This window comes from Artemia sp. Qi Xiang Cuo, chromosome 4 (genome assembly GCF_049724085.1).
Source record: "Artemia sp. Qi Xiang Cuo chromosome 4, ASM4972408v1, whole genome shotgun sequence".
NCBI classification, from domain to species: Eukaryota; Metazoa; Arthropoda; class Branchiopoda; order Anostraca; family Artemiidae; genus Artemia; species Artemia sp. Qi Xiang Cuo.
The window spans coordinates 65,764,542-65,789,682 of NC_142797.1; the positions used below are offsets into that span (position 1 = coordinate 65,764,542).

At 33.4% G+C, this 25,141-nt stretch overlaps 1 protein-coding gene across 1 annotated transcript; it reads left to right on the plus strand.

The window, feature by feature from the left end:
• The first annotated feature begins 2,773 nt into the window (after positions 1 to 2,773).
• On the plus strand, positions 2,774 to 23,276 carry LOC148953341 (octopamine receptor beta-2R-like). Its single transcript, XM_089088494.1, has 2 exons — positions 2,774 to 2,872; positions 21,911 to 23,276. The coding sequence occupies exon 2, from the start codon at positions 21,928 to 21,930 to the stop codon at positions 23,206 to 23,208; it is 1,281 nt and encodes a 426-aa protein (XP_088944620.1). The 5' UTR covers positions 2,774 to 2,872; positions 21,911 to 21,927; the 3' UTR covers positions 23,209 to 23,276.
• Positions 23,277 to 25,141: the final 1,865 nt, after the last annotated feature.

Consider the following 25,141-nt stretch of genomic DNA (forward strand, 5'->3'; position numbering starts at 1 on the left):
TTTAAAAGTTTTGATTACTATTGAGCCGTATCGCTTGTTTTTTTATTGTTTTTTTTATTATATATATGCTATTACTTATATGAAGGGGTTCTCCCCTTAGTCAATACCACGCTCTTTAAGTTAAAAGTTAAAAAAAAATTTGATTCACAAACCCTGAATCACAAAGGCCGTTTAATTAGAATCGATAGCTCTTTTGAAAGCACTAAAAAAACTGTAGCGTAAAGAGTGAGGTATTGACTTGGGGGAGAACCCCCTTACATACGTTATAATTTCTGTTCGTTTTAAGTTCTAATATTCTTTCTTACATTTTTTCAGTTGAAAAAACTTGTTTTTTTTACGTAACTTCTGATCGTTTCTTAAATAATGCTTGGAAATCCGGCGCCCCCTTCATAGAAATGTCCCTTACCCCAAATAAACATCCTCCACGGAAATATTTTCCAGAGTAATCCCCTCCTCTAGCCCCCCTCTCCAGAAAAAATCCTTCCTAAAAATGGTTGTATACTTCCCAATAACCAATAAATAATGCTGGCAAGTCTGGCGCCCCCTTCATGGCAATTTCCCTTCCTCCATGAAAACTTCCTTCATGGAAAGATCCTTCCATATAGCCCCCGACCCACGCCGTCCCCCACCAACCAGAAAAAAAATCCACTGAAAAAGTCTGTATACTTAACAAAAACAAAAACAAAAAGTTAAAAATTAGTAAATTTAATAAATTTAATACCTCACCCAGGGGACTTTGGGGGATTAAGTCATCCTAAAAGACATAGTTATCATATTTTCGACTCTACTGAACAAAACGGATATCTCAAAATTTTGATCGGATGACTTTGGGGAAAAAGTAAGCATTGGAGGGGGCCTAGTTGCTCTCCATTTTTTTTGGTCACTTAAAAAGGGCACTAGAACTTTTAATTTCCGTTCCAATGAGCCTTCCTAGGATATTCTAGGACCACTGGGTCGATACGATCACCCCTGGGGAAAAAAAACAAAAAAAAACAAATAAACACGCATCCGTGATCTTTTTTCTGGCAAAAAATGCAAAATTCCACATTTTTCTAGATAGGAGTTTAGAACCTAGGAAGGAGGACTCTATTATCAGAGGGAAAGAATTATGTGATTTCAATCAAGGTTTTATAACTTTTAGGGGGTCTTTTTCCCTTTTTTCAAAAATTGGCCAAAATTTCTTTAGTGCGTTGCTATTGCTAGATTGGACTAAACTTGATGAAAGTTATATATTTGAAATCAGCATTGAAATCTGATTCTTTTGATATATCTATTGGTATCAAAAACTCGTTTTCTAGAGTTTCGGTTACCATTGAGCCGGGTCGCTCCTTACTTACAGTTCGTTACCACGAACTGTTTGATTAGCTTGAGTCTTTAAAATTTTAGCAGTAGAGTTAAATCGTTTGTGCAAAAAAAAAAGTAAAACAAACAACTACGAAACATATATTAACAAAACAATGTCTCAAAAATTCTTAATGTCTTATCCAATTAAATGCTAAGGAAATCCATTCTAACTTAATTTAAATTCACTTTAACTTAATTTAAATTCAAATAACTAAACTATAATTATTTTAATTTGTTATCACTAAAATTTTAAAAAGTGACCATAAGTTTTTTTTACTCCTTAATGATACAAATAGAATTTAAATACTTTCAAATTTAAAAATTGTTCTAACAAAAAACTTCTGGAAAACCTTGGCACTTTGTGTCACAGGGTTTGTCAATGTTCCCTGGAAAATAGTCTAAATAATGTCAATAATCAAGGAAATAAAAATTCTGCAAAGCTTAAACACACCGCATACCTATATCAATATGTCTTTGTCTTGGAAACGCTGTATTTCTCATGTTCTTTTAATTAATTTTGTAAATTTATTTTGTTTGCTTAAAATAAATTTTCGAGCTTCTTTTTTTTTTGTTTTTTTTTCTGATTATAGTCCCTATTTTTAATTTTTATTTGTCGTAATGCTTATATTGCGTACCACAAATTGTGAGGTGTTACCGAATCTCTGCCCCCTGGCGTACATATTCGATTGTCACTTGTTCCCCCTTACGCAGCGCACTTGCGCCACGCTAACACTGCGTATACCATGCAGAGTTTTTGAAAGTGAGTAACCCCTCGGCAAATCACATTCATATTCTAGAATAGCTAAATCAACGCGTCCCTTCACAGAGCCGAACAATTACTCCAGCATTAACATTTAAACAATAGATGATTAATGTCTGCATGTAAAAGTTAGTATTTGTTTTTTTTATGACAAATACGTGCCTAAATCTTTTGACTCTCCCAATTATTATTTTAGTTTGAATCCATTCCTTTAGAAAATACTATTAAAGATTATAACTTATTCTCTACTACTAATATTACTACTACTACTACTACTAACAACAACTCACCGTAGCACCAAGCCGCCTGAGGTCATAACAGCTACGCACGCCCCTCCTCCAACCCAATCTATTCAAAACCTCCCTCTTTACACCCTCACAGGAAGTTCCCTTTTCCTTTAGATCCTTCCAAACGACATCCTCTAACCCCAACTGCGGACGACCTGCATTTCGTTTAGCCATAGACGGTTGGCCAAAAAGAACAACGTTTAGCAATCTGTCATCCTTCATCCACAGAATGTGCCCTAGCCATCTCAACCTTTCTCTCATTAGAGCCCTAGAAAGCGCGATTGAGCCACACTTTTCCTACAGCCTATTGTTTGAAATGCGGTCAGTCAGCTGGGTACCCAGAACAATCCGTAGGCAATTTTTCTGAAAAACATCTAGCAAATCTTCATCCGCTTTTCGGAGCGTCCATGCTTCAGAACCATAATTGACCACTGTCGTCACTGTTGTTTCCAATCTGGTGTTTTACGTGTTTCAGATTTACGTATGTCTTTTTGTATATGTTTACGCAGTGAGTTCGCTTCGGATGTTCTACCACTCTTTAGTAGATTCAATTTAATTCTAATTAGTTCTTTCAATTGGCTAGTAATGTATGGTTTGTCATTAGAAAATGTTTTGGCTTTTTTCACAGGGAAGGAATTTATGTATTTTATTTTCATCAGATTTTGGAATTCAGAGACTTTAAAATTAATGTCATTTTTTCCTTTGAGAGCCAGCGAGTTTTCATTGGTAATCCAAGATCCAAATGTGTAAAGACCATCATTGGAAATTGGGGGAAGTAAAAGAGAACTCAGTAACAGAAAAAGTATGATTAAAGCTATTGGGAGGCTTCGTTAATAAACAAAAATGGTAATTTCCTCCTAACGGGGGTAAGGGGACAGGAGGGGCATAGAAATCCTGCATATTGGTGCAAATCAAATCAAAGGTTGAATTTCCTTTTGTTATTGGCATTTTTACTATTTGTTTTAAGTTTAGAGAACTACAAAGGGAATTTAACTTTAGATCATTAGCATCACCTACTATGAAAATACCGGCGTTCGGGAATTTGCATAGGACAATGTCGGCACTACTATTCAGTTGTTGGTAGAATCGCTGTCTTTGTGCAGCGTTTTGATTTGGGGAATAATAGAAGCAGCAAAACACAATCAAATTAAAGGGGCGCGGTAAAACTTTGGGTCTTACATTTACCCAAATGATTTTATCGTAATCTGAAAGGTTGGGGATACGAATTAATTTAGAAAAGAGATTGTTATCTACAAATAATAGTATTCCACCTTTTACCTAGGGGGTGATCATGAGGACGAAGTTTTATGAATTGGGAGTAGTTATTAATTTTCAATAAATCAGTGCTCTGTGCTAGGACCTCAGTTACGGCAATTACATCAATTGTGTGTACTTGACAGATGGCCTCTAGCTCGATCAATTTGTCGAAATTCAGGCTTTCGGCGTTCGTAACAAGCAACTTTGGGAAAGTAAAACGGTTACTAAAGAGGGCAATTTATTGTTTGTTAATTGTGAGTCAGTGGGGGGTAGGAGGAACGTGGGTCTGGGAGAGTAGATGCATCTTTTTTGGGATGAAGGCTGGGATTCGTTTGAGAAGCAGGATCAAACTTCTGGTTGGGTTGAGCAAGGAGGGTTTGAGAGAAAGGGGCCACATCTTTTAAACCTGGGTAACAGTAGTATCCATCTTTTGAATTCTATAGAAGCTATAGCCACTGCTCTTTTCTTCCTTATTGGTTTATTATCATGAAGAAGGTTTAACGGCGATTCCGGAGCTTCATGCAATTTAAGGACAAGTTTTTCTGACGTAGATTTCTAGTTCCTGATATACAAGTTTTTTTTTAGGTTAAATCCGTGGTCATTCATCTGTAAGTTGATTAGTAGGGTTTTTTTTTTTAAACTTGGCTAATAGGTTTTTAAACCTATTACTGCGAACGCTACATGCATCCCATTTTTGGAACTAGGAGCGAGATTGTGTGATGCTATCAGACTGGTTTCATTTCATGGGTTCATTAATAGAAGGACTAATGTTTTTGAAAAGGGTAATTACTTATTTAGTTTACGAGATTTGCGAATTTTTTGCGAAAAGATATTTGCGTAAAGGTATTGCGATGGCTAAGAATGCCTCACGGGTAATTAAAGAATGGGATGCTTGCCTCAAAAATACAAAGAATATGCTCACATACTTAATAGATTTGACGCTTACAAGAGACATTGCTAGAAGGTATTCAATAGCTTAATTGAAAAGTAACGATAGAATGACATTGTGACTTGACCTAGCTTTACCTCACCGATGTGGTCTGTATAATACATAAGTAACGTTTGAAAAGTATTGTCACTTTAAAAAGAAATGGCTGAAAAGTGTTTTGTGGGGGTTGGGTTGCAGGGAGGTTTGAGGTGCACGAGAGGTCAGGTACCGGGGCGCCAGTGGCACGGGGGTTACGGTTAGACCCGGGGTCCGTGACCCGGGGGAGTCACTGGCCCGGGGGTTGAGTTACATGGGAATTGAGTTTCACGAGAGTTGTGCTTTGTCATGGTTTAGCCATGAGGTCCCTTACCGCCACCCCGAAGGGCTGCGGTCCCCCCACCCCAACCCCGCAGGAACCCCCCAGTCCGCAAAGATTCTCTAGGCTCCCAAAGGGGCCGTGGTTTACCTTGCAACTTTTACATTCTCTTGATTTTCAAAGTTCCGTTTGAAGGACTCTGTTGTTTTAAGCCAGTGTGATTTTTTCTTTACATGGTGTTCGTTAAAAAAAGCGAGAATTTCTGTTAAATAAATAATTCTTATATTTTTTCCGTTCAATTAAAGGCGAGGATTTCTGTTAAATAAATAATTGTTATACCTTTTAAAATGACTTTACGGGGTTTGAGAGACTCAGTTGCCTAATTCCGTGTGGTTTTCCTTTACTTGGTGGTCATTAAAACGAAATTTTTGTGTTAAATAAGTAGTTTTTGTATCTTTTAAAAGAGCTTTACTGGGATTGAGGGGGCTCTGTTGTTTTAAGCCGTGTGATTTTTCTTTACATGGTGGTCATTAAAAACGAACTTTTTGTGTTAAATCAGTAGTTTTTGTATCTTTTAAAAGAGCTTCACGGGGTTTGAGAGACTCAGTTGCCTGATTCCGTGTGGTTTTTCTTTACTTGGTGGTCATTTGTTGTATCTTTTAAAAGAGCTTTACAGAGTTTGAGAGACTCAGTTGCCTAATTCCGTGTGGTTTTCCTTTACTTGGTGGTCATTAAAAACGAAATTTTTGTGTTAAATCAGTATTTTTTGTATCTTTTAAAAGAGCTTTACAGTGTTTGAGAGACTCAGTTGCCTGATTCCGTGTGGTTTTTCTTTACTTGGTGGTAATTAAAAACGAAATTTTTGTGTTAAATCAGTAGTTTTTGTATCTTTTAAAAGAGCTTTAAGGGGTTTGAGAGACTCAGTTGCCTTATTCCGTGTGGTTTTCCTTTACTTGGTGGTCATTAAAAAAGAAATTTTTGTGTTAAATCAGTAGTTTTGTATCTTTTAAAAGAGCTTTACAGTGTTTGAGAGACTCAGTTGCCTAATTCCGTGTGGTTTTCCTTTTCTTGGTGGTCATTAGAATCGAAATTTCTGTGTTAAATAAGTAGTTTTTGTATCTTTTAAAAGAGCTTTATGGGGATTGAGAGACTCAGTTGCCGGATTCCATGTGGTTTTTCTTTACTTGGTGGTTATTAAAAACGAAATTTTTGTGTTAAATAAGTAGTTTTTGTATCTTTTAAAAGAGCTTTACCGGGTTTGAGAGACTCAGTTGTCTGATTCCGTGTAGTTTTTCTTTAATTGGTGGTCATTTGTTGTATATTTTAAAAGAGATTTAAATAGTTTGAGAGACTAAGTTGCCTAATTCCGTGTGTTTTTACGTTACTTGGTGGTCATTAAAAAAGAAATTTTTGTGTTAAATAAGTAGTTTTTGTAATTTTTAAAAGAGCTTTAAGGGGTTTGAGAGACTCAGTTGCCTGATTCCGTGTGGTTTTTCTTTACTTGGTGGTCATTAAAAACGAAATTTTTGTGTTAAATAAGTAGTTTTTGTATCTTTTAAAAGAGCTTTACGGGGATTGAGAGACTCAGTTTTACCTTGTCACAGTTACATTTTCTTGATTTTTCAAAGTTCATTTTGAATTTCTTTCGTTGAAATGCAAGAGTTGGAATATTTCAGTAGTGTTTGGTTGTGGTTTACCTTGTCACAGTTACATTTTCTTGATTTTTCAAAGTTCATTTTGAATTTCTTTCGTTGAAATGCAAGAGTTGGAATATTTCAGTAGTGTTTGGTTGTGGTTTACCTTGTCATAGTTACATTTTCTTGATTTTTCAAAGTTCATTTTGAATTTGTTTCATTGAAATGCAAGAGTTGGAATATTTCACTAGTGTTTGTTTGTGTTTTACCTTGTCAGAGTTACATTCTCTTGATTTTTAAAAGTTCATTTTGAATTTCTTTCGTTGAAATGCAAGAGTTGGAATATTTCAGTAGTGTTTGGTTTTTGTTTACCTTGTCACAGTTACATTTTCTTGATTTTTAAAAGTTCATTTTTAATTACTTTATTTTAAATGCACGAGTTGGAATATTTCAGTAGTTGTTGGTTGTGGTCTACCTTGTCACAGTTACACTTTCTTGATTTTTCAAAGTTCATTTTGAATTATTTTCGCTGAAATGCAAGAGTTGGAATATTTCAGTAGTGTTTGGTTGTGGTTTACCTTGTCACAGTTACATTTTCTTGATTTTTCAAAGTTCATTTTGAATTTCTTTCTATTAAATGAAAGATTTTGACTATTTCAGTAGTGGTTGTTTGTTGTTTAACTTGTCATAGTTAAATTTTCTTTATTTTTCTAAGTTCATTTTGAATTTATTTATATGAAATGCAAGAGTTGGAATATTACAGTAGTGTTTGGTTGTAGTTTACCTTGTCACAGTTACATTTTCTTGATTTTTCAAAGTTCATTTTGAATTTCTTTCGCTGAAATGCAAGAGTTGGAATATTTCGGTGTCACAGTTTCATTTTCTTGATTTTTCAAATTTCATTTTGAATTTCTTTTGTTGAAATGCACGTTGAAATGCAAGAGGTGGAATATTTCAGTAGTGTTTGGTTGTGGTTTACCTTGTTACAGTTACATTTTCTTGATTTTTCAAAGTTCATTTTGAATTTCTTTCGTTGAAATGCAAGAGTTGGAATATTTCAGTAGTGTTTGGTTGTGTTTTACCTTGTCAAAGTTACATTTTCTTGATTTTTCAAAGTTCATTATGGATTTCTTTCATTGAAATGAAAGAGTTGAAATATTTCAGTAGTGATTTGTTTTGGTTTAACTTGTAACAGTTACATTCTCTTGATGTTTCAAAGTTCATTTTGAATTTCTATCTTTGAAATTCAAGAGTTGGAATCTTTCAGTATGGTCTGGTTGTGGTTTACCTTATCACAGTTACAATTTCTTGATTTTTCAAAGTTTATTCTGTTTTTCTTTCATTTACATTCCAGAGTAGGAATATTTCTGTTGTGGTTGTGCGTGGATTACCTTGTCACAGGTACATTTTCATGATTTTTCAAAGTTCATTTTGAATTTCTTTCGTTGAAGAGTTGGAATATTTCAGTAGTGTTTGGTTATGGTTTAGCACCTCAAAGTTACATTTTAGTGAGTGTTCCTAGTTCATTTTGATTTTCTTTCGTTGAAATGCAAGAGTTGGACTATTTCAGTAGTGATTGGTGGTGGTTTACCTTGTCACAGTTACATTTTCTTGATTTTTCAAAGTTCATTTTGAATTTCTTTCCTTGAAATGCAAGAGTTGGAATATTTCAGTAGTGTTTGGTTATGGTTTACCTTGTCACAGTTACATTTTCTTGATTTTTCAAAGTTCATTTTGAATTTCTTTCGTTGAAATGCAAGAGTTGGAAAATGTCAGTAGTATTTGGTTGTGGTTTACCTTGTCACAGTTACATTTTCTTGATTTTTCAAAGTTCATTTTGAATTTCTTTTATTGAAATGTAATAGTTGGAATATTTCAGTAGTGTTTGGTTGTGTTTTACCTTGTCACAGTTACATTCTCTTGATTTTTCAAAGTTCATTTTGAAGTTCTTTACTTGAAATGCAAGATTTGGAATATTTCAGTGGTGTTTGGTTGGGGTTTACCTTGTCACAGTTACATATTCTTGATTTTTCAAAGTTCATTTTGAATTTCTTTCGTTGAAATGCAAGAGTTGGAATATTTCAGTAGTGTTTGGTTGTGTTTTACCTTGTAACAGTTACGTTTTCTTGATTTTTCAAAGTTATTTTTGAATTTATTTAGTTGAAATGCAAGAGTTTGTGTCTTTAACTAGTGTTTGGTTGTGGTTTACATTGTCACAGTTACATTTTCTTGATTTTTCAAAGTTCATTTTGAATTTCTTTCGTTGAAATGCAAGAGTTGGAATATTTCAGTAGTGTTTGGTTGTGGTTTACCTTGTCACACTTACATTTTCGTGATTTCTCAAAGTTCATTTTGATTTTCTTTCCTTGAAATGCAAGAGTTGGAATATTTCAGTAGTGTTTGGTTATGGTTTACCTTGTCACAGTTACATTTTCTTGATTTTTCAAATTTCATTTTGAATTTAATTCATTGAAATTAAAGAGTTGGAATATTTCAGTAGTGTTTGGTTGTGGTTTACCTTTTCACAGTTACATTTTCGTGATTTTTCAAAGTTCATTTTGAATTTTTTTCGTTGAAATGCAAGAGTTGGAATATTTCAGTAGTGTTTTGTTGTGGTTTACCTTGTCACAGTTACATTCTCTTGATTTTTCAAAGTTCATTTTGAATTTCTTTCATTGAAATGCAAGAGTTGGAATATTTCAGTAGTGTTTGGTTGTGGTTTACCTTGTCACAGTTACATTTTCTTGATTTTTCAAAGTTCATTTTGAATTTCTTTCATTGAAATGCAAGAGTTGGAATATTTCAGTAGTGTTTGGTTATGTTTTACCTTGTTACAGTTACATTTTCTTGATTTTTCAAAGTTCATTTTGAATTTCTTTCGTTGAAATGAAAGAGTTCGAAAATTTCAGTAGTATTTGGTTGTGGTTTACCGTGTCACAGATACATTTTCTTGATTTTTCAAAGTTCATTTTGAATTTCTTTCATTGAAATGCACGAGTTGGAATCTTTCAGTAGTGTGTTGTTGTGGGTGCCAGTGAGACAGGTTCATTAGCATGATTTTTCACTGATCTTTTATAATTTATTTATCTGAACTGCAAGAGTTGGACTCTTTCAGTCGGGTTTGGTTATGGTGTACCTTGTCAAAATTACATTCTTTTGATTGTTCAATGCTCATTTGAATTTCTTTCGTTGAAAATAAAAAGTCGTAATAGTACATTCCTTGTTTGTTGTTGGTTACATGTACACTGTTACTTTTTATTTATTTTTAAATTTTAATTTTGATTTAATTTAGTAGTTTTTCTAGTTTTTTTATATGACATGATTTTTTTGTAGTTGATTTAATTATCTGAGTTACATTTTGATTATTTTTCAAAGTTTATTTTGAATTTATTTCTTTGAAATGCAAGAGTTGGAATATTTCAGTAGTGTTTGGTTGTGGTTTACCTTGTCACAGTTGCATTTTCTTGATTTTTCAAAGTTCATTTTGATTTTCTTTCGTTGAAATGCAAGAGTTGGAATTTTTTAGCATTCTTGTGTTGTTGTTTAACTTGTCTCAGTTACGTTTTATTGATTTTTCTTAGTTAATTTTGAATATATGAAATTTTATATAAATTTTTTTAATATTTAATTATATTGTTTTTGTTTTTTAACTTGTCAGAGTTAAATTTTCTTGATTTTTCAAAGTTCATTTTGAATTTCTTTCGTTGAAATGCAAGAGTTGGAATATTTCAGTAGTGTTTGCTTGTGGCTTACCTTGTCACAGTTACATTTTCTTGATTTTTCAAAATTCATTTTGAATCAATCAAGAAACGTGATTAAACACGTTTTTAAACTACATGCTATTTGCATGCCTTTCCTTGGCACCTTTCCAAACGAGCGGGGATTCCCCGCTAGTTCCTACACATTGCAAAAAAGTGAGCAGTACGAAAACTCCACATTTTCAACCAGTCTGGTTTTTTAGACAACACACCCACAGAGATGACACACACACATAGAGACGAGACACGCACAGACACGACACACAAACAGAGTCATAGTGAGAGAGATATCCAAAAAGTTAGGTTGATCTAGGTTCACTTAGAGTGGCGCGCCACTCTAAGTGAACCTAGATCAACCTAACTTAACAACCTAACCTAACAACCAAACACTACTAAAATATTCCAACTCTTGCATTTCAATGAAAGAAATTCAAAATGAACTTTGAAAAATCAAGAAAATGTAACTGTGGCATGTTAAACCATGGGGAAACACTACTGAAATAGTGCAACTATTGGTTTTCAATGAAAGAAATTCAAAATGAACTTTGAAAAATCAAGAAAATGTAACTGTGACAAGGTAAAACACAACCAAACACTACTGAAATATTCCAACTCTTGCATTTCAACGAAAGAAATTCAAAATGAACTTTGAAAAATCAATAAAATTTAAATGTGAAACTGTAAACCATAAACAATCACAAATGAAATATACTAAATATATAATTTAAATGAAAGAAATTCAAAATGAAATTTGAAAAATCAATAAAATGTAACTGTTACAAGTTAAACAAAAACCAAACAATACAGAAATATTCCAACTCATGAATTTCAAAGAAAGAAATTAAAAATGAACTTTGAAAAAACAAGAAAATGTAACAGTGACAACGTAAACCAAAACCAAACACAACTGAAATATTCCAACTCTTGCATTTCCACGAAAGAAATTCAAAATGAACTTTGAAAAATCAAGAAAATGTAACTGTGACAAGGTAAACCACAACCAAACACTACTGAAATATTCCAACTCTCGCATTTCAACGAAAGAAATTCAAAATGAACTTTGAAAAATCAAGAAAATGTAACTGTGACAAGGTAAACCACAACCAAACACTACTGAAATATTCCAACTCTTGCATTTCAACGACAAAAATTCAAAATTAACTTTGAAAAATCAAGAAGATGCAACTGTGACAAGGTAAACCACAACCAAACACTACTGAAATATTCCAACTCTTGCATTTCAACGAAAGAAATTCAAAATGAACTTTGAAAAATCAAGAAAATGTAACTGTGACAAGGTAAACCACAACCAAACACTACTGAAATATTCCAACTCTTGCATTTCAATGAAAGAAATTCAAAATGAACTTTGAAAAATCAAGAAAATGTAACTGTGACAAGGTAAACCACAACCAAACACTACTGAAATATTCCAACTCTTGCATTTCAACGAAAGAAATTCAAAATGAACTTTGAAAAATCAAGAAAATGTAACTGTGACAAGGTAAACCATAACCAAACACTACTGAAATATTCCAACTCTTGCATTTCAACGATAAAAATTCAAAATGAACTTTGAAAAATCGATTAAAAGTAGCTGTGACAAGGTGAACCACGACCAAACACTACTGAAATATTCCAACACTTGCATTAAAACTAAATAAATTAAGAATGAACAATGAATAATAATTAGAATGTAAATGTGACAATTTAAAACACTATAGATAGCATCTGAAACATTAGAAATCATGAATTTAAATTAAAGAAATTCAAAATGAACATTTAAAAAACACTAAAATGTAACTGTGACAAGGTAAACCACAATCAAACACTACTGAAATATTCCAACTCTTGCATTTCAACGTGCATTTCAACGAAATAAATTCAAAATGAACTTTGAAAAATAAATAAAATGTAAATGTCACACTGAAGTATTCCAACTCTTGCATTTCATCGAAAGAAATTCAAAATGAACTTTGAAAAATCAAGAAAATGTAACTGTGACAAGGTAAACCACAACCAAACACAACTGAAATATTCCAACTCTTGCATTTCAACGAAAGAAATTCAAAATGAACTTTGAAAAATCAAGAAAATGTAACTGTGACAAGGTAAACCACAACCAAACACTACTGAAATATTCCAACTCTTGCATTTCAACGAAAGAAATTCAAAATGAACTTTGAAAAATAAAGAAAATGTAACTGTGACAAGGTAAACCACAACCAAACACTACTGAAATATTCAAACTCTTTCATTTAAACTAAATAAATTAAAATGAACTGTGAAAAATCAATAAAATGTAACTGTGACAAGTTAACCCACAAGCAAACACTACTGAAATATTCCAACTCTTGCATTTCAACGAAAGAAATTCAAAATGAACTTTGAAAAATCAAGAAAGTGTAGCTGTGACAAGGTAAACCACAACCAAACACTACTAAAATATTCCAACTCTTGCATTTCAACTAAAGAAAATCAAATGAACTTATACAACTCAATATCCTGGACCTGTGACAAGGGTACCCACAACCACCCACTCCTGAAATAATCCCACTCTTGCATTTCAACGATGGAAATTCAAAATTAACTTTGAAAAATTAAGAAAATGTAACTGTGACAAGGTAAACCACAACCAAACACTATTGAAATATTCCAACTCTTGCATTTCCACGACCTACCGTCATTATGAACGTTTAAAAAACACGACACTTTAACTGTGACAAGGTAAACCACAATCAAACACTACTGAAATATTCCAACTCTTGCATTTCAACGAAAGAAATTCAAAATGAACTTTGAAAAATCAAGAAAATGTAACTGTGACAAGGTAAACCACAAACAAACACTATTGAAATATTCAATCACTTGCTTTTCAGAGAAAGAAATACAAAATGAACATTGAAATATCAAGAAAATGCAACTGTGACAAGCTAAACCACAACCAAACACTAGTGAAATCTTCCAACTCTTGCATTTCAACGAAGGAAAAACGAAATGATAATTGAAATATAAAGAAAATATAAGTGTGACAAGGTAAACCGCAACCAAACCCTAATGAAATATTCTAACTCTTGCTTTTCAATTTAAGAAATACTAAATGAACTTTAAAAAATAAGGAGAATGTAACTGTGACAAGGTAAACCACAATCAAAAACTACTGAAATATTCCAACTCTTGCATTTCAACGAAAGAAATTCAAAATGAACTTTGAAAAATCAAGAAAATGTAACTGTGACAAGGTAAACCATAACCAAACACTACTGAAATATTCCAACTCTTGCATTTCAACGAAAGAAATTCAAAATGAACTTTGAAAAATCAAGAAAATGTAACTGTGACAAGGTAAACCACAACCAAACACTACTGAAATATTCCAACTCTTGCATTTCAATGAAAGAAATTCAAAATGAACTTTGAAAAATCAAGAAAATGTAACTGTGACAAGGTAAACCACAACCAAACACTACTGAAATATTCCAACTCTTGCATTTCAACGAAAGAAATTCAAAATGAACTTTGAAAAATCAAGAAAATGTAACTGTTATAAGGTATACCAAACACTAACACTACTGAAATATTCCAACTCTGGCATTTTAACGAAAGAAATTCAAAATGAACATTGAAAAATCAAGAAAATGTAACTGTGACAAGGTAAACCATAATCAAACACTATTCAAAAATTCAAACTCTTTCATTTCAACGTGCATTTCAACGAAAGAAATTCAAAATGAACTTTGAAAAATCAAGAAAATGTAACTGTGACACTGAAATATTCCAACTCTTGCATTTCAGCGAAAGAAATTCAAAATGAACTTTTAAAAATCAAGAAAATGTAACTGTGACAAGGTAAACCACAACCAAACACTACTGAAATATTCCAACTCTTGCATTTCAATGAAAGAAATTCAAAATGAACTTTGAAAAATCAAGAAAATGTAACTGTGACAAGGTAAACCACAACCAAACACTACTGAAATATTCCAACTCTTGCATTTCAACGAAAGAAATTCAAAATGAACTTTGAAAAATCAAGAAAATGTAACTGTGACAAGGTAAACCATAACCAAACACTACTGAAATATTCCAACTCTTGCATTTCAACGAAAGAAATTCAAAATGAACTTTGAAAAATCAAGAAAATGTAACTGTGACAAGGTAAACCACAACCAAACACTACTGAAATATTCCAACTCTTGCATTTCAATGAAAGAAATTCAAAATGAACTTTGAAAAATCAAGAAAATGTAACTGTGACAAGGTAAACCACAACCAAACACTACTGAAATATTCCAACTCTTGCATTTCAACGAAAGAAATTCAAAATGAACTTTGAAAAATCAAGAAAATGTAACTGTGAAAATGTAAATCACACCCAAACTATAATTAAATATTCCAACTCGTGCATTTCGACGAAAGAAATTCAAAATGAACATTGAATAATCAACAAAATGTAACTGTGACAAGGTAAACCATAATCAAACCCTACTGAAATTTTCCAACTCTTGCATTTCAACGTGCATTTCAACGAAAGAAATTCAAAATGAACTTTGAAAAATCAAGAAAATGTAAATGTGACACTGAAATATTCCAACTCTTGCATTTCAGCGAAAGAAATTCAAAATGAACTTTTAAAAATCAAGAAAATGTAACTGTGACAAGGTAAACCACAACCAAACACTACTGAAATATTCCAACTCTTGCATTTCAACGAAAGAAATTCAAAATGAACTTTGAAAAATCAAGAAAATGTAACTGTGACAAGGTAAACCACAACCAAACACTACTGAAATATTCCAACTCTTGCATTTCAGCGAAAGAAATTCAAAATGAACTTTGAAAAATCAAGAAAGTGTAACTGTGACAAGGTAAACCACAACCAAACACTACTGAAATATTCCAACTCTTGCATTTCAAGGAAAGAAATTCAAAATGAACTTTGAAAAATCAAGAAAATATAACTGTGAAAAGGTAAACCACAACCAAACACTACTGAAATATTCCATCTCTTGCATTTAAACGAAAGAAATTCAAAATGACATTTTAAAAATAAAGAAAAAGTAACTGTGACATGGTTAACCTCAACCAAACACTACTGAAATATTCCAACTCTTGCATTTCAAAGAAAGAAATTCAAATTGAAATTTTAAAAATAAAGAAAATCTAACAGATACAATGTAAACCACAACCAAACACTACTGAAATATTCCAACTCTTGCATTTCAGCTAAAGAAATTCAAAATGAACTTTGAAGAATCAAGAAAATGTAACTGTGACAAGGTAAACCACAACCAAACACTACTGAAATATTCCAACTCTTGCATTTCAACGAAAAGAAATTCAAAATGAACTTTGAAAAATCAAGAAAATGTAACTGTGACAAGGTAAAACTGAGTCTCTCAATCCCCGTAAAGCTCTTTTAAAAGATACAAAAACTACTTAGCTAACACAAAAATTTCGTTTTTAATGACCACCAATTAAAGAAAAACCACACGGAATTAGGCAACTGAGTCTCTCAAACCCTGTAAAGCTCTTTTAAAAGATACAACAAATGACCACCAAGTAAAGAAAACCCACAGGGAATCAGGCAACTGAGTCTCTCAAACCCCTTAAAGCTCTTTTAAAAGATACAAAAACTACTTATTTAACACAAAAATTTCGTTTTTAATGACCACCAAGTAAAGGAAAACCACACGGAATTAGTCTACTTATTATCTAAAAAACTGTAAATCTATTTTAAAGGATACATCAAATGAAAATCAAGTAAAGAAAAACCACACGGAATCAGGCAACTGAGTCTCTCAAACCCCTTAAAGCTCTTTTAAAAGATACAAAAACTACTGATTTAACACAAAAATTTCGTTTTTAATGACCACCAAGTAAAGGAAAACCACACGGAATTAGGCAACTGAGTCTCTCAAACTCTGTAAAGCTCTTTTAAAAGATACAACAAATGACCACCAAGTAAATAAAAACCACACGGAATTAGGCAACTGAGTCTCTCAAACCCTGTAAATCTCTTTTAAAAGATACCAAAACTACTGATTTAACACACAAATTTCTTTTTTAATGACCATCAAGTAAATAAAAACCAGACGGAATCCGGCAACTGAGTGTCTCAATCCCCGTACAGCTCTTTTAAAAGATACAAAAACTACTTATTTAACACAAAAATTTCGTTTTTAATGACTACCAAGTAAAGAAAAACCACACGGAATAAGGCAACTGAGTCTCTCAAACCCTGTAAAGCTCTTTTAAAAGATACAAAAACTAATAATTTAACACAAAAATTTCGTTTTTAATGACCAACAAGTAAAGTAAAAACACACGGAATTAGGCAACTGAGTCTCTCAAACCCATTAAAGCTCTTTTAAAAGATACAAAAACTACTGATTTAACATAAAAATTTCTTTTTTAATGACCAACAAGTAAAGGAAAACCACACGGAATTAGGCAACTGAGTCTCTCGAACACTGTAAAGCTCTTTTAAAAGATACAAAAACTACTGATTTAACACAAAAATTTCGTTTTTAATGACCACCAAGTAAAGGAAAACCACACGGAATTAGGCAACTGAGTCTCTCAAACTCTGTAAAGCTGTTTTAAAAGATACAAAAAATAACCACCAAGTAAAGAAAAATCACACGGAATCAGGCAACTGAGTCTCTCAAACCCTGTAAAGCTCTTTTAAAAGATACAAAAACTACTGATTTAACACAAAAATTTCGTTTTTAATGACCACCATGTAAAGAAAAATCACACGGCTTAAAACAACAGAGCCCCCTCAATCCCAGTAAAGCTCTTTTAAAAGATACAAAAACTACTTATTTAACACAAAAATTTCGTTTTTAATGACCACCAAGTAAAGGAAAACCACACGGAATTAGGCAACTGAGTCTCTCAAACCCCGTAAAGTCATTTTAAAAGGTATAACAATTATTTATTTAACAGAAATCCTCGCCTTTAAATTGAACGGAAAAAATATAAGAATTATTTATTTAACAGAAATTCTCGCTTTTTTGAACGAACACCATGTAAAGAAAAAATCACACTGGCTTAAAACAACAGAGTCCTTCAAACGGAAATTTGAAAATCAAGAGAATGTAAAAGTTACAAGGTAAACCACGGCCCCTTTGGGAACCTAGAGAACCTTTGAGGACCGGGGGGTTCCTTCGGGGTTTGGGTGGGGGGATCGGAGCCCTTTGGGGTTGTGGTAAGGGACCTCACGGCTAAACCACGACAAAGCACTACTCTCGTGGAACTCAATTCCCATTTAACTCAACCCCCGTCCAACTGAATCCCCCTTGTAACTGAACCCCTGTATGACCAAAACCCCCCGTGCAACTGTATCCCCTTTAACTGAACCCGCGTGCAACTCAACCCTCCCTGCAACCCATCCCCCTCAAAACACTTTTCAGCCATTTCTTTTTAAATTGACAATACTTTTCAAACATTACTTATGTATTATACAGACCACATCGGTGAGGTAAAGCTAGGTCAAGTCACAATGTCATTCTATCGTTACTTTTCAATTAAGCTATTGAATACCTTCTAGCAATGTCTCTTGTAAGCGTCAAATCTATTAAGTATGTGAGCCTAATCTTTGTATTGTTGATGCAAGCATCCCATTCTTTAATTACCCGTGAGGCATTCTTAACCATCGCAATACCTTTACGCAAATATCTTTTCGCAAAAAATGCGCAAATCTCGTAAACTAAAGAAGTAATTACCCTTTTCAAAAACATTAGTCCTTCTATTAATGAACCCATGAAACGAAACCAGTCTGATAGCATCACACAATCTCGCTCCTAGTTCCAAAAATGGGATGCATGTAGCGTTCGTAGTAATAGGTTTAAAAACATAATAGCCAAGTTTAAAAAAAAAAAAAACCTACTAATCAACTTACAGATGAATGACCACGGATTTAACCTAAAAAAAAACTTGTATATCAGGAACTAGAAATCTACGTCAGAAAAACTTGTCCTTAAATTGCGTAAATCTCTCATATCTACGGAATCGCCGTTAAACCTTCTTCATGATATTAAACCAATAAGGAAGAAAAGAGTAGTGGCTATAGCTTCTATAGAATTCAAAAGATGGTTACTACTGGTAACTCTTGTCTGATAATATTTGGGAGGGAAATAAGACGGTGGTATTTTCAGGGGGTTAAAAGTTTCTATTGATCTAGGTCACTCCTTGCTCACATTTCGTTACCACGAACTGTTTTATTACCCATCAAAATCTAAACCGAGATCATTGAAATATTGATCACTTTTTCTGCTTTACCAATAGTATTGTGTTCATAAAACCTTACAGTTTCATCAAATGTAATTAAACAAATAGAAAAGGTTTTCAACTGAAGTTAAGAGCCAGTTTAAAACTTAAAACAAATTGAAATTAGTATATAATATATTAGTATATAAGAGGGACTGCACCCTGCTCAACACCTTGTCATTAAACAAAAGTTTTTGAGTTTCTTTGAATAATCTTTTTTTCTACTTGCAAATTTTCTTTAAAAATTTTGGACAAAAGCCAAAGTCCATGGTAAAGAGTATAGAGCTAAGGAGGAGACAGCCCCCTTCGTATAAAGAATAATCTGTTCAAATAGATTTCGAATTTATTCCTCGCTTTCAGTTGAAAAGCCCTTTTTTTTAATTAAACTTCTGATTATTTTCCAAATCATACCCAGGCCAAACCAAGATATACTTTGATGTACTGGTATCTTAAATCGGAACATTACTTTTTAAATGTGTAACTCAATAATTATACGTTGATTAGTACTGCCCAACGTTTAAATTTGCAATTTCAACTTTGGATAAAATTTGAATATACTTGGAAAATTGGTGATTGATAGCAATTTTGGTAAGAAGGCCTTGCTAATATTACTGCAAAGAATTTTGGTTGGATGAAAAGGAGTATTATTGTTGTATGGATGGAAATTCTGCGAGACTTTTGATCTTCTACATAACTGAAGCCATCACAACCTCTACAATAGTATTTTCTTATCGATAAGTACATTACATACATTTGCTTAAATACATTGAAGTACTTCCTATAAATAGAAAAAGAAAAATATTACCATTTAAATTTGCTGAGAAATAAGTTCCTAGCAGTATTAACCACCCCAAAGAAATTTCCTGGCAGGGTTGATCCTGTCCTGTCTTGCCTTTTCCACCTCTGTGATGGTAGATATTGGAATGTAACATTGTAGCTGTATAGAGAATCATTAGGATTAATTCCTACTCCCCCTACCTCTTTCAACATTTATCTGAAGCCTCATGAAGAGTAAGCAGTTTGTCTATTAAAGTGTATCTTTTTAGGAATCTACCCTACTCCCACCTAAACAATGACTCACTCCCCTCATTATGGCTGATACGCAATTACAAATCACCAAACGTAGCCTATTTTCATTACAAATAAAGCGAATCAACTTGGTTGAATGCAGTACTGCCACCGTGTGGCATTACTTTTTTTGCGATTGATCCTAAAATGTAGCTATTGATATTTTTAAATCAATTAGCTTCTCAGAATTTTAAATTGATAGAAAATTCGTCCTCTTTGGGGTAAAGTCGTAGTTTTGTGTCCTAAAATGGCAGAAAACAAGATTTTCCCCTAGCCCAATCTGTATGGTCACTTAAAAAAGAAATTTAAATTTACGATTGAATGAGCTCCCTCCCAATTATCTGGGACCTTCGTTTTGATACAATCACCCCTGGGAAAAAGTAAAACAAATAAACATGCATCGATAATCTTTCTTCTGGAAAAAAAATATGCTAAATTCTAATTTTTGAAGTTTGGAGCTTGAAACCTCTACGGCAGGGTTCTCTGATATGATGGATCTATCTAATAAAGGAAATTTTCAATAGGACCGCTTGCTTTTTCGGGGGTGTGTCCCCTTTTTGAAAAAATCAGGCAAATTTTCTCAGATGCTTGGTTTTGGTTGGGTAGCAATAAACTGAAAGAATTTTATATATTAAGAATCAGCATAAAAGGACAGTATTGCCGGTGTAGCAATTTTCATGAGAATTGCATTTTTAGTTTGGTGAATATTGGCCCAAGTCACTTTTTACTTCCAGTTTTTTTATCACAAACTATTTGATAAGATTCTCTTGTGAAAAAAAATCTTTTTGAACCTGTTCATTTTATTTATTTGAATGGGACAATAAAATGACAGAGGGTTAATTCGACAGCTGGATAGTTAAGTCTAAATTTTGTTTTTCCTTCGCTTTTTCTATTTTATTCATTTTTTTAATGTCTAAATATGCAAGGGATTAAAATTTGAAGGAGATAATTATCCTGTTATGAAAGAGGGACGTCTTACATGGCCGTTACAAAATCAAAACGTGGTATCTATGCGGGAAGGATGATTTTAAATATCTCTAATCCTTCTGTAGACTGTTATAAGGCGTAGGAAATTGCATAAAGACAAGTCTACATCTGTTATAATCTACCAAAGCAATAAATCTTTCTGTAATTTTGGCTTGAGTTTGATTTACTTTTGATATTAAATGCATAATAATTACATATATTATTTTTTAAGCAAACTGATCCCTATGCCGGGAATCAGTGTCGTTTAAAATTTACTGTATATGTTTCATTTTGTATGCAGTTTAATTGCTCAGTTTATTTGAGAGTTTTTTCCTTAAAGTATTTAAAAAGACACTTATTCCTACGAAAAAACATCTTGAAATATATTCCGTGTCATCCAACCACCACTGCTATTCTGTCGTCTGTCCCCCTACCCCTAGAAATTTTCTGTGGGTGCTCTTGCCCTAATCTACCTAAGAGTTCCAACTCAGTACCTTTAGCTTTTCCTGATATATTGCAAATCCTCTCCCTTGTGACAACCTAAATGCACGTAGTTTCTATTGTTTTAGTTCCACAACTCTCTCAACATTCCCTGAAAGTTTACCTTAGTACCCTTAGCCTTTTTGGACACCCAGGATCATACGCTCCCCCCTTAGCTAACTATAAAACCTAAAAAAAACAGCAACTTACATAACTTAAGTCCATTTCCCAAGGGGCTTTGGGGGTCAGGTTATCCCCAAGGCCATAATTATTGGTCCTTTTGGTTATTTTTAACAAACTGATTATCTCAAAATTTCGGTCGTATCTTTTTGGGTGACTGGTTGCTAAACAGGTACGGGGGTTGTACCTGTTTACCAACGGAGGGTGTCCTGCGAAGGTACGCGGGACACCCTCCAATCCCTTTTCACTTCTAAAAACGGAACAAGATCTTTTAATTTCTTATCGAATGAGCCCCCTTTGAAGTTTCTACATGGAGTGGTCCGGGAAAAAAATATTACATTGAAACCATCTTGCTCTTTAAGTACGCAGCGTTATTACGCTGCCCATTGTATAAAAGAAACGATGCTGATTTAGAAATTGTCCTTTAAATTAGAACGGTTTATTTCTTGACCACTTTATACTAATAACTGATATGATTGAAAGTACTTCACTTAGTATGCTAGACCCATCCCCCATATTTTTTCCCATAATGAAAAATTGGCCTAATGTCCTATTTGAACATATATTTTAGTACCTTTCGACCAATGTTATTTCCGTGTAATTTATTTATTTTATTTCCTTATCCGTCTTTTAAGGGTGAATGTCGTTTTCATTTTAGGGTCTTCTAATGATTCTATGGACAACGAAACCGGAACCAATGCTGCCGAGGGGAATGCCAGAGTTGATTTTCTCGCCCTGATAATGTCAGATACTCTTATCGTGATCCTGAAAGCCATTCTAATGGGAACTATTATAATTGCTAGTGTCTTCGGAAATCTCTTGGTAATTATTAGTGTCAGTCGATACAGAAAGCTGCGCACCATTACTAATTACTTATTAGTATCACTCGCATTTGCCGACTTCCTTGTTGCTCTGGTAGCAATGGTTTTCAACGCAAGTGTCGTAATTTATGGAAAGTGGTTGTTCGGTTTCCGTATGTGTGATGCTTGGAATAGCTTTGATGTATATTTTTCAACTGCGTCCATTCTACATTTGTGTTGCATCAGTGTTGATCGCTATTATGCCATTAGTGAGCCTTTATTATACTTGCAAAGAATAACACGAAAAAAGGTGGTAATTATGGTAATCAACTGTTGGTTATGGCCAGCCGTGATAAGTTTTTTGCCTATTTTTCTGGGCTGGTACACGACCGAAGAGCATTTGAAACATAGACTAAGCCATTTAGAGGAATGCGAGTTTGTTGTGAATAGAGTATATGCAATAATTAGTTCTAGTATGAGTTTCTGGATACCTTGTTCAATAATGCTTTTCACTTATTATAGAATTTATAGAATGGCAAATCACCAAGAGAAACTTCTATCAAAGGACGCTGACACAGCCCAAGTATTAAAGAGACAATATGTCAATGACGTGGATAATCTATCACCTGCAAGCTATCCAAAACCACCGCTAGTTAATCCTAAGAAAAATTCCAAAACGTCTGAGGTTGATGGAAGTGACCTCCAATTAATGCCGCTAAAAGATAAACGACTTTCTAAATTAAAACGAGAGCATAAAGCTGCTAAGACTTTGGGTATAATTATGGGAGCGTTCATTTTGTGTTGGCTTCCATTTTTTACGTGGTATATTACAATGTCGCTTTGTGGCCAGCAGTGCTTTAGTCCACCTATATTAACGGATGTTTTGTTTTGGATCGGATATTTTAACTCTACATTGAATCCAATCATTTACGCCTACTTTCATCGAGATTTTAGAGAAGCCTTTAGACGAACTCTATTGTGTATTTTTTGTGTCGAAAGAACACGGGATATTAACCAGCGAAGTATTATTAGAATTAATTTTACTGAAAATAATGAAATAAGACGCAATAGAAGTTTAAGTGTTGACACAAAAAAGATTGAGTTACTGGTTGAAACTTCGAGTTTAAGTCGAGGAATCGATGAAGCTAAACTATGATATTTTAGTGTTAGGGCTTTAAAAAGCTGGGAATTATGTAGTTTACTTTTGGAAAATATATACACATGTAAAACTTAAACCCTTATGTGTAATTTACATTGTTCTAGCTTTTTTTGTCGGTAACTCAGTGTTGTTATTCAATTGTGTTTGACGTTGAAATTATTTGCAAGCGACGAACCAAGGTTAGTTTCAATTTAAGGGTTGGTTGCGTGTTCAGTTGTTTGTTTTTCCCCCCAAGGGTGATTTTATCGAACCAACAGTCATAGAGGATCATTAGCCGGCTCATTCGAACGAAAATCAGAAGTTCTACTGTCCTTTTTAAGTAACTACAAAGAGTGGAGGGCAACTTTCCCACCTCCGACGCTTCTTTTTCCCCAAAGACTTCCTATCAACATTTTGAGATAATCATTTGATTCAGCATAGTCGGAAGGCCCAATAAACATGCTTTCGAGAATGAGACCACCCCCTACAGTCCCTAGAGAACGGGCTGTAAGCTATACAATTTGACTATTATTTACACATAGTATTTGTTATTGGGAAAAATGAGTTGTTGTTGTTTTTTTAGGGGGGGGGGGTGGGGTTATAAGAAGAGAATATCCCACGGGGAAAGTCTCCAGGAAGAACTTTTCCCTTAGGGGGATTTGGGGGATATCCTAACATGATCTGAAAAAAAGTCAGAAAATAAGTCAAAGAAATTTTTTAAGCTGAAAGTAAGGAGCAACATCAAAACCTAAGACAAACAGAAATTATTTCGTATATGCGGAGGCAAAGTTTATGCCTTTTTTGTCGCAATTTTTAAGGAAGACTGCACAAACACAAGGGTCGTTGAATTTGAATGAAAATTCTTCTTAAAGAACTTTTAGGTTTTAGCGTAAAGAGCAAAGTTTGAGGAAGGGGAAGCCCTGCTCACATATGGAAACATATCTGTTTGTTTTAAGTTTTAATGTTGCTCCTTACATTCAGCAAAAAAAAATTGCTTTTTTTTATTTGGCTTGTTTTATTTATGGCTTTATTTAAAAAAAAATTAAGCCCGGTATTATTTAAAAATGGTCAGAAATTAAATTTAAAAAAGCAAGTATTTTCAACTGAAAGTAAGGAGCAACATCAAAACTTAAAACGAACAGAAATTATTAAGTATATAAGAGTTGTTGCCTTCTCCTCTAGACCTCACTCTTTACACTAAAGTTTTTTTTTTAGAATTTTAAAACAAAGCATATTTTTATAATTAAACGACCATCGTGTTTCAGGAATCGTTCTTAAAGAATTAGGACAAAAAAAAACATTAGTGTAAAGAGCGAGGTCTTGTGGAAGGGGCAACTCCTTTCATATATGTAATAATTTCTGTTCGTTTTAAGTTTTGATGTTGCTCCTTACTTTCAATTGGAAAAACTTGTTTATTCTTTTTAATTTAATTCCTGATCGTTTTTAAATAATACCGGGAAATCCGGTTCTCTCTCCATGAAAAATTCCGGTACTTGTGTATTATACGCCACTCTCAAGTTTACGATGTGTAAAACTCGGGAACGCACCAATTTCTTCGTTAGTTTTTTCGTTACTTTAGAAACAAATTTGGGCTGTTTATTTGCATATTAAGGGGGGGGGGGTAAAGCATAACGGGTCTGCATGCAAAATGGGTTAGGTACAATTATTCTGTATATTTTGTAGTAAGAATTGTTTTCTGACTTCAAACTGTCCAAATACTTTACCTCCCCCCTTTATGTTCAAATATATAGTCCATATTATATATTTCCCATCTATTCTGTCACTTTTCTTTGTCTTGTCTAACGCTAAGCTGAAAGAAATTAACTTTTCTCGAGTTTTAATTGTTCTCGAGTTTTACACAGAGTAAACTTGAGTGATTGGCGTAAAAGTACCAATATTCCTTCCCCCTACTGAAAAAAAACTCACATAAAATTCTAATATTTATAAGCCT

Coding starts and splice junctions, on each gene's coding strand:
- LOC148953341 (XM_089088494.1), top strand. CDS start 21,928: ATGGACAACGAAACCGGAACCAATGCTGCCGAGGGGAATGCCAGAGTT.